We start from the raw sequence: 11,335 nt of genomic DNA on the forward strand, positions 1-11,335 counted from the left end.
ATTGTGTTAGACGTCCTTGAACCACATGCCAAAAGAAACATTCTTTGTGGCTCCTCCCATAGCTGAGAAGAAAATGTTCAAAACACTTCCTCATTCAGGCCAGATAGAAGCTCATTTTTGAGTGTATAAAGAAATTCAAATTACTGGGTTCAACAGGGAAAGAAAATGCTGTATTTCTTCCTGTTATTGGGATGTTTCTGCTTAACAGTGGGACAAATGACCACAACAAGTAAGTTATTCATGAAAAAAATGTAAAACAAATTATATATATATATATATATATATATATATATATATATATATATATATATATATATATATATATATCTCATACATGCTATACTAAGATATTTTCAGTTTTGATGTATTCCCTACAGTTGATGGATGATGTGAGAAAATTAAATATGTTATTCTAAAATAAATGAAAAATGAAACTTCAGACCTTCAAGTGCATGTCGTACTGGTAAAGGTGTTCAGATTGTAAATATCAGTGCAATTTCATTCAAGTTACTGTGACTACTATGATGTAGAAAAACAAAAATGCAAGTGCAAAGTGCAATGACATGTACTGTACAGTTGGCACTTGACCACAGATGGTCAAGACTCATGTAATATGGTATAATATTAGCATCCAACCTATACACATCCTCCAGTATACTTTAAATTCTCTAGGTGACATATCTAATATATCTAATGAGGAGCAAAACCATATTTGGCCTTAAACGTCATCACAAGTAGTTTGCACTGTATACAGAAAGAGACAGGTAGCATGGAAAGTTGACAGAGGGTGGGAGTGATATGTGCAGATTTTTTAATGTTACTGAGAATTGTAGTTGCTGAAGTTTGTATGTATTGTAATTTAGAATGCTTGCTAGCAGGAAAACCAGCAAACATACAATTACAACTGTGGACTATAAACTCTTGTCTGTCATGAATCAGGAGAGTACAGTACTAGTAATGTTAATATATGAAAAACATCCAATAGGTTTATTGTGAGGAATTTTGTCAAAAGCAGAGCTTATGTCCAAAATAAGAAGAATACTGACAACCCCAAAATCAGCTGCCAAGAGAAGGTAATTAAGAACCCTAAGGAATGCAGTCTCAGTACTTCGGAGTGAACAGAAACCAGATAGGAAAGATTTGCCAAACAAAATTTGTGGCATAATTACCAATCAAGATGTGTGACCATACCTAAACAAAACTTTGATGTTTTAACACCAATATTGGCAGACCCCCCATCCCATCACTCTTACTCCTGCCAAAATAATAGGTTTTAGAGAGTGCTTTGCACCCCTTCCCTTTATCAGTTGATACATTTCAATAGCTTGAGGGCGTCTAGTTTAATTTAATCCATCATCATTTCAAATTGGCTTATTGGTTGTTTGCGTGGCGGTTACTTTGTCACATGGGTGATATGGGTGTTTTTTTTCTTCAGTGAGTCAAATGGTCATTTAAAAACAGGTTCTCCTTTGTATTATACTAAATTTGTTTGGCAATCAGAAAGAATTTAATGTTAAGAAAAAACTGAAGGAATTAGGAAATACTTTTCATAGCACTGTATATAGTTATTATGTTGTTTGTCTGTATTATAAGTAAACATTTATATAATGCTAGATGTCTTGGATGACATGTCAAAGAGACATTCTTGAGTGTTCCTCCCATTGCAGAGAAGAAAATGTTCAAAACACTTCCTCATTCAGGCCAGATAGAAGCTCACTTTTGAGTGCATAAAGAAATTCAAATTACTGGGTTCAACAGGGAAAGAAAATGCTGTATTTCTTCCTGTTATTGGGATGTTTCTGCTTAACAGTGGGACAAATGACCACAACAAGTAAGTCATTTATGAAAAAAATGTAAAAAAAATTATATATATATATATATAAATATCTCATACATGCTATACTAAGATATTTTCAGTTTTGATGTATTCCCTACAGTTGATGGATGATGTTAGAAAATTAAATATGTTATTCTAAAATAAATGAAAAATGAAACTTCAGACCTTCAAGTGCATGTCGTACTGGTAAAGGTGTTCAGATTGTAAATATCAGTGCAATTTCATTCAAGTTACTGTGACTACTATGATGTAGAAAAACAAAAATGCAAGTGCAAAGTGCAATGACATGTACTGTACAGTTGGCACTTGACCACAGATGGTCAAGACTCATGTAATATGGTATAATATTAGCATCCAACCTATACACATCCTCCAGTATACTTTAAATCATCTCTAGGTGACATATCTAATATATCTAATGAGAAGCAAAACCATATTTGGCCTTAAACGTCATCACAAGTAGTTTGCACTGTATACAGAAAGAGACAGGTAGCATGGAAAGTTGACAGAGGGTGGGAGTGATATGTGCAGATTTTTTAATGTTACTGAGAATTGTAGTTGCTGAAGTTTGTATGAATTGTAATTTAGAATGCTTGCTAGCAGGAAGACCAGCAAACATACAATTACAACTGTGGACTATAAACTCTTGTCTGTCATGAATCAGGAGAGTACAGTACCAGTAATGTTAGTATATGAAAAACATCGAATAGGTTTATTGTGAGGAATTTTGTCAAAAGCAGAGCTTATGTTCAAAATAAGAAGAATACTGACAGTCCCAAAATCAGCTGCCAAGAGAAGGTAATTAAGAACCCTATGGAATGCAGTCTCAGTACTTCGGAGTGAACGGAAACCAGATAGGAAAGATTTGCCAAACAAAATTTGTGGCATAATTACCAATCAAGATGTGTGACCATACCTAAAAAAAACTTTGATGTTTTAACACCAATATTGGCAGACCCCCCATCCCATCACTCTTACTCCTGCCAAAATAATAGGTTTTAGAGAGTGCTTTGCACCCCTTCCCTTTATCAGTTGATACATTTCAATAGCTTGAGGGCGTCTAGTTTAATTTAATCCATCATCATTTCAAATTGGCTTATTGGTTGTTTGCGTGGCGGTTACTTTGTCACATGGGTGATATGGGTGTTTTTTTTCTTCAGTGAGTCAAATGGTCATTTAAAAACAGGTTCTCCTTTGTATTATACTAAATTTGTTTGGCAATCAGAAAGAATTTAATGTTAAGAAAAAACTGAAGGAATTAGGAAATACTTTTCATAGCACTGTATATAGTTATTATGTTGTTTGTCTGTATTATAAGTAAACATTTATATAATGCTAGATGTCTTGGATGACATGTCAAAGAGACATTCTTGAGTGTTCCTCCCATTGCAGAGAAGAAAATGTTTGAAACACTTCCTCATTCAGGCCAGATAGAAGCTCATTCATTGTCATGTAAAGAAATTCCCTTTAGTAGGTTTAACAGGGAAAGAAAATGCTGTATGACTTGCTGTTACTGGGATGTTTATGCTTAACAGTAGGAAGAATAACTGCAACTTAGTTTTTACCATGCAGCCTCGACCCTATATCAAGAATTCTGACTGCCCCAGAATCAGCTGCCAAGAGAAGGTCATTAACAATTCTAAGGAATGCAGTCTCAGTACTGTGGAGAGAATGAAATCCAAATTAGAAAGGTTTGTAAAGGCGGCGTGACACTGAATAACACTGCAACTTAGCAGCAACAGCTCCTTCTATTGATGGAGGAGGGTAGCAGTTTAGAGACTGGATAGAGATCGGCCAATAGCTGTTAAAATCAGTTGGTTCCAGACCAGGTATTTTGAAAACTGGGGCAACTGCAACAGTTTTCAGATCTACTGGAATGATGCCTGACAAACCAAGAAGAGGAATGAGAAGGGGACCGACCTGTGCTTAATGGTAGCGTGGGTATTATTCGAAATACAGTAGCCTGGGTATCGATTACAGAGAATATCAGAAAGACAGGATAGATTAGTAACATCTGAGAGAGAAGCTAAAGAAGCAGAAAAGGCATGAGTATCAATGAATACACAGGGCATGGACTGGCACATACTGTATACACACAGGTAATAAACTACATGTGAGATGCTAGGCTGGGAATCATGTGGAATGACCAGGGACAGATCAAGATAATCCCCATACAAAACAAAACCACTTTTATAAGCCAATATATCAAAATGTATTAAGAAAAACAAATTTTTGCTTAGTGCAGTGCCCCCCAGTTCAAATGACATGAAGTTTGGTGCACATCCTCAGGATGTGACTGAGTCCAAATGACAAAATTGGTGTCAAAACATTAAACCATTGCTGAAGTAAGGTCATGCATCTTAATTGGCAGCTTTGCCATCACATTTGTTTGGCAGTGATACCTTTTGTCAGGCTCACTTAATAGATCATCTGTGTGATCATCTTTAATTAGCTAAAGACTGGACAAAACGTATAGGCTGTGTAAAATTTTAAACCTTTCAATTAAATGCAATATGGTGGGCGCTTACTTTAAATAAATAGTATATAAATGTATAGATATACAAAGAATATAAGTAATATAAATGATGTTTTAAGACATGGACATTAAGCAACATAAAAATAAATAACTGATGGGAAAAGATTGTGCAAAGTGGCATGTAAGTAATAAGCAATAAATGAACAGGTCTAGGTTTAGAGATGTATGTCACGACTAGGACATTCCAACATTCCCCATGTCGTCATGGGGTTTCCTCCGGGTACTCCGGTTTCCCCCCACAGTCCAAGAACATGCTGAGGCTAATTGGACTTGCTAAATTGCCCGTAGGTGTGCATGTGTGAGTGAATGGTGTGTGAGTGTGCCCTGCGCTGGGTTGGCCCCTGCCTCATGCCCATTGCTCCTGGCATAGGCTCTGGACCCCCCGCGACCCAGTAGGATAAGCGGTTTGGAAAATGGATGGATGGATGGATATACGGACAAATTAAGTAGGTTTTTACATATATGATGACAGCATAAAGTTTTTAAAAGATAGCAAAATTCTTCTTGTGTACATCCATCCATTCACTTTCCAAGCCGCTTATCCGACTGGGTCGCGGGGGGTCCGGAGCCTATTTTGGAAGCTATGGGCATGAGGCAGGGAACAACCCAGGATGGGGGGCCAGCCCATCGCAAAATCACCATTTTGTAATGCATAATTAGCAACCATGAATATATATTTCGTAACAGGGTAATGGTAGGCACTTTCTTAAATAAAAATATTTACACAATGTTAGATGTTTATGTTAATATTACAAATGATATGCTAGTATTTCACGTTAGCTAATTATAACATGTTTAACATTAGCTATGTCTACAATAGTCTTAGAATGAACTATATCTTACACTGACCAGTTTTCCCCGGTCCTTATCTGACCTGTGAGTTTAGCTGTACTTTTATTATTTGGCGAATTATCTAATCCATTTAAATCTAAAACTTCTATGACTTCCAACGGTTCATTTGCAATCGGTGCATACGCGAAATGTGCCTGGTGGCAACACTGTCAAACAAAGCATATATTTTAAAAAGTCTAAATATACATACCTTAATATGTGTCTTAGTCCTTCTCTGACTTTGTAGCGCTTTCTTGTATCAATTCTCAGATGATCCCATCAGTTCTGATCTGCAAACCTTTTATTTCTTTAAACAGAAATATAGAGCCTTCCACTGACCTCTGCGTATGTGCACAAGTTTGAAACCAGTTGCGACCGGAAGCGTCCGGTCCATCACAGTATAGACCTTTCGTGAATGTACAAGTTATAAATCTCTTTAAGTCCAATATAAATGCCGTGGTTTTTTCTCCTTCCCCGCCAAATCAGAAGTCAGAGGTCTGCTTGTGCAGTATCCAGAATTCAGTCTTTATTGCAACAATGAAGTTACAACCAAGGCTGGACACGTAAAAGTGTGTCCAGTACTGTTTTACACCAATTTTTATATAAGTTCTTATCATTTAACAATATCTCGTCACTTAAGCATCATTATTCCTTCAGCCATTCACAATAATAGTTTTTTCCCTTAATCCACACCCCTAGGTGATAAGTTTGTCCATCATTTCTTTTACCGTTTGGTCTCTCGGCTGAACATAATGGTGGCGCGAGCAGCTCCACTTGGTTTTTTAAAATGCTCAGCCGTGAACTTCTGGTGAACTCAGGCGAATCCCTTCCTTCAGTAGTAAACCTAGGCAGTTTCAGCCTTTTACACATTGTCTAACTAAAAGGTTGATAATATATTTGTCCTTTAACATAGTGATAAAATATACGTTAATAAAAGTGAATATTCATAGATTCAGGACTAACATAAAGTAGCTAACAGAATCTCAGACTACCAAAAGGTGCAAATACATACTCAGTTGATTACATTGTGTTGATTACATTATAATGTTTACATTGTAATGATTACATCATGGATATTTGACATACTTTTTAATAATATCATAATACTTATTATTATTATATATTCTATGTTATATAGTGCTAAATAATATTCCATATAAATGCTCCTGATTGTTCATGGTAAGATAAATACCCTGTAAACTGAGCTATGACAATCTACTTTTATCTACTTGCGCTTTCATAAAACAACAGCAAATGTTGGCACAGTAAAAACATTTAAATTTTACAGATGAAGAATGTAACCATAAGTCTAATTTCTGTAAAAATACAGAAAAGAAATTGTCCAGTTTCACTGAAGGGATTTCTCTGTTATTTTACAAACTGTGCGTAAATATACGTTTATGCAATGTAGTTTTAATAAAATTTTTCTGTCATTTAACATAACAGGAAAAAAAACGTGAATTACAGTCAAATTGATTGATATAAAACAGTTTAACATTCTGAAAAAATTGTCTTTTTTGTATGTATGTCCCACGTAACTGCATGTAGGATAATGGCACACTTCTTTATTTCACATTTCCATTTAATAATGACGTCTTCTGACACCGTGTTATACCGTATACAGCAGTACATTTGTTATGGTTATGCTATACAATTCAGTAAGTTTTGGTGGTTACTGCATAGTTTAGAAAAAACTTCAGAAAAGCACACGCAGCAGCCCTGAGTCTGTGCAGTTAGCAGAGTTGACTAGATGTGAATATATGCAAAAAATTATTTTGATATTGTATTTCTGGCATCTAACAGGTCGATTTTCAACAAGGCGACCCTCAATGATGACCAATACAACACCACCTTCAAGGACAACTGAGACAACATCAACAGATCCCACTTCAATACCACGCATAGCAATAAAATCAACAACACCCTCGATCACAAATGTGATACGTTCAAAAAATACCATGTCAACACCAAATGCAGGGACAAATGTGGCACAAAAAAGAAGCACCACCTTAGCATCAACCACAATGACATCATCGACAAGTGAGACACTCTCGATGTCCACTGCATCAACAAACACAACAGCCACAAACTCAAAGCCAAACACAGTGGCAGGCAAATTACCAACTCCTGAACAAACAACTATCACTTTATCACTAACCACAATGGCAATCACAACAAATCCACCACAAAAAACAAATACCACTTTAACTCCAACCACAATGCCAATGACAACAACTGTGCCACAAACAACAACACATCTACCTCGAACCAGAATGTCAATAACAGTAACAACTCCAGAACAAAGAAAACCCACCACTTTAACTCCAACCACAGGACCAACCACATTGACAACTCCAGTACAAGCAACAACCACTTCAACTCCAACCACAGTGCCCATTGCATCAACAACTTTAACAACTGCCACTTTAACTTCAACGACACCAACAACTGTGCCACAAACAACAACCCCTTTACCTTCAACCACAGTAGCAAATAAAATGACAATGCTCGCACTATCAACCACTGGTTTAAACCCAATTACAGGACAAAACTCAACAACATCCTCAATTATGTCATCTAAGCCCACAAAAAATACCTCCACTTCTGCTAAACTCCGAGCTGTCTTTCAATCTGGAGTGTTTCCTAATAGAAATGCAGTTCAATACTTTTTACAGCAGGTAAAATGATTTCTCTATACTTCCTAAGTGGGTTTGGGATCGGAACTTTTCGTTATACTTTTAAGTATTTTGTCTTAATTTAATTAACTCTTTACACATCACATTTTTGAATAATAAGTCTTTGTATTTGCTATAATTTACTACCATAATTGCAAAGTTTGATAGTTTCTTAATCTTTATTTTAGGAAAATACCAATAGTATGGATGTTATTTTGTAAATAATTATACTGTTATATGTTAGTTGAAAAAGTGAGTAGTACTTTGGCCTCACACATCCAGGGATGTAACTTGACTTTTCACCCTGGACCCACCCTTCGGAGTTTGCATGTTCTCCCCATAGCGTCTGTTTGTGAGTCTCTGCTTATTTATGCACTGGCATCCCCAACCCTATATACCCTGTGCTTCCTTGGATAGGTTCCAGACTCAATCAATAGACATCAATAGGCAGTTAATGAAAATATTTATGTATTGTTGTAAAAAATGATTTTAATATTCTGTGAATTCTTTATGTTCATTACAGGTACAGTTGAATCTTCAACAAAGTTTCGGTGGTTCTTTAAAATTTACTTTGATAGACATACAACCAATTTTTGCCCAACAACACTCCTGCAATAATATAATTTTCCAAAATACCACACTGCCAATCACTGTGCCTCCAACAACCACTGTCCGTCCAACCACAGCGCCAAGTACAACGGCTACTCCAATACAAAGAACAATGAATATCCCACGAACCTCAGTGCCAATTGCAACATCTTCCCCAGAACAGAAAACCACCATGCCTCCAACCACACTGAAAATCAGAACATCAACAACAGGACAAACAACAACGAATTCACCTAGAACCACAGAGCCAATCGCAACATCAACAACCACTGTGCCTTCAACCGCAGTACCAATTCCAATATCAACCCCAGCACAAGCAACCACCGTGCCTCCAACCACAGGGCCAATAAAAACACCATCTCCAATACAAACAACAACTACTTTACCTTCAACCACGTTACCAATCACAACCACAGTACAAACAACTACTTTACCTTCAACCACAGTACCAATCCCAACACCAACTCCAAAACAAACAAGAACTACTTTAAGGTCCACCACAGTACCAATCATAACAACTCTAGTACAAACAACTACTTTAGCTTCAACCCCAGTACCAATCACAACTGTAGTACAAACGTCTACTTTACCTTTAACCACAATGCCAATCGTATCAACTCCATTACAAACAACTACACTACCTTCAACCACAGTTCCAATGACATCATCACAAATACAAACAATCAATGTGCCTCCAAGCACAATAGCAGTCACAAATACAGTGCAAACAACTACATTACCTTCAACCACAGTACCAATCGAAACATCATCCCCAGTACAAACAAGTACTTTACCTTCAACCACAGTACCAATTACAACCCCTGTCCATGCAACAACTACTTTACCTTCAACCACAGTATCAGTCTCAACACCAACTCCATTGCAAACAACTCCTTTACCTTCAAACACAATACAAAACATAACCACTACATTACAAACAACCACTACTTTACCTTCAACCACAGAAGAACTCACAACATCATCCCCAGTACAAACAAGCACTATGCCTCCAACCACAATGGCAATCAGAACTACAGTAGAAACAACAACTGATTCACCTTCCACCATAGAACCAATCACAACAACTCCAGTACAAACAGCAACTACTTTACCTTCAACCACAGAAGAACTCACAACATCATCCCCAGTACAAACAAGCACTGTGCCTCCAACCACAATGCCGATCAGAACTACAGTAGAAACAACAACTGCTTCACCTTCAACCACAGAGCCAATCACAACAACTCCAGTACAAACAATGACTACTTTACCTTCAACCACAGAAGAAATCACAACATCATCCCCAGTACAAACAACCACTGTGTCTCCAACCACAATACCAATCACAACAACTATAGTAGAAACATCTACTTCACCTTCAACCACAGAACCAATCACAAAAACTCCAGTACAAACAACTACTTCACCTTCAACCACAGAACCAATCACAACATCATCCCCATTACAATCAACCACTGTGCCTCCAACCACAATGGCAATGAGAACTACAGTAGAAACAACAACTGATTCACCTTCCACCATAGAACCAATCACAACAACTCCAGTACAAACAGCAACTACTTTACCTTCAACCACAGAAGAACTCACAACATCATCCCCAGTACAAACAACCACTGTGCCTCCAACCACAATGGCAATCAGAACTACAGTAGAAACAACAACTGATTCAGCTTCCACCATAGAACCAATCACAACAAGTCCAGTACAAACAGCAACTATTTTACCTTCAACCACAGAAGAAATCACAACATCATCCCCAGTACAAACAACCACTGTGCCTCCAACCACAATGCCAATCACAACAACTATAGTAGAAACATCTACTTCACCTTCAACCACAGAACCAATCACAAAAACTCCAGTACAAACAACTACTTCACCTTCAACCACAGAACCAATCGCAACATCATCCCCATTACAATCAACCACTGTGCCTCCAACCACAATGGCAATGAGAACTACAGTAGAAACAACAACTGATTCACCTTCCACCATAGAACCAATCACAACAACTCCAGTACAAACAGCAACTACTTTACCTTCAACCACAGAAGAACTCACAACATCATCCCCAGTACAAACAACCACTGTGCCTCCAACCACAATGGCAATCAGAACTACAGTAGAAACAACAACTGATTCAGCTTCCACCATAGAACCAATCACAACAAGTCCAGTACAAACAGCAACTATTTTACCTTCAACCACAGAAGAAATCACAACATCATCCCCAGTACAAACAACCACTGTGCCTCCAACCACAATGCCAATCACAACAACTATAGTAGAAACATCTACTTCACCTTCAACCACAGAACCAATCACAACATCATCCCCATTACAATCAACCACTGTGCCTCCAACCACAATGGCAATGAGAACTACAGTAGAAATGACAACTGATTCACCTTCCACCATAGAACCAATCACAACAACTCCAGTAGAAACAGCAACTACTTTACCTTCAACCACAGAACTCACAACATCATCCCCAGTACAATCAACCACTGTGCCTCCAACCACAATGGCAATCAGAACTACAGTAGAAACAACAACTGATTCAGCTTCCACCATAGAACCAATCACAACAAGTCCAGTACAAACAGCAACTATTTTACCTTCAACCACAGAAGAAATCACAACATCATCCCCAGTACAAACAACCACTGTGTCTCCAACCACAATACCAATCACAACAACTATAGTAGAAACATCTACTTCACCTTCAACCACAGAACCAATCACAAAAACTCCAGTACAAACAACTACTTCACCTTCAACCACAGAACCAATCACAACATCATCCCCAGTACAATCAACCACTGT

The 11,335-nt window shown here is 37.5% G+C and overlaps 1 protein-coding gene across 1 annotated transcript; it reads left to right on the forward strand.

Moving 5' to 3' along the window:
* Nucleotides 1–1,696: 1,696 nt before the first annotated feature.
* On the forward strand, nucleotides 1,697–10,015 carry LOC125717118 (mucin-2-like). Its single transcript, XM_048990096.1, has 4 exons — nucleotides 1,697–1,831; nucleotides 7,008–7,882; nucleotides 8,403–8,884; nucleotides 9,613–10,015. Exons 1-4 carry the CDS (start codon nucleotides 1,768–1,770, stop codon nucleotides 10,013–10,015), a joined length of 1,824 nt encoding a protein of 607 aa, XP_048846053.1. The 5' UTR covers nucleotides 1,697–1,767.
* Nucleotides 10,016–11,335: the final 1,320 nt, after the last annotated feature.

Source organism: Brienomyrus brachyistius, chromosome 21 (assembly GCF_023856365.1).
Source record: "Brienomyrus brachyistius isolate T26 chromosome 21, BBRACH_0.4, whole genome shotgun sequence".
NCBI classification, from domain to species: domain Eukaryota; kingdom Metazoa; phylum Chordata; class Actinopteri; order Osteoglossiformes; family Mormyridae; genus Brienomyrus; species Brienomyrus brachyistius.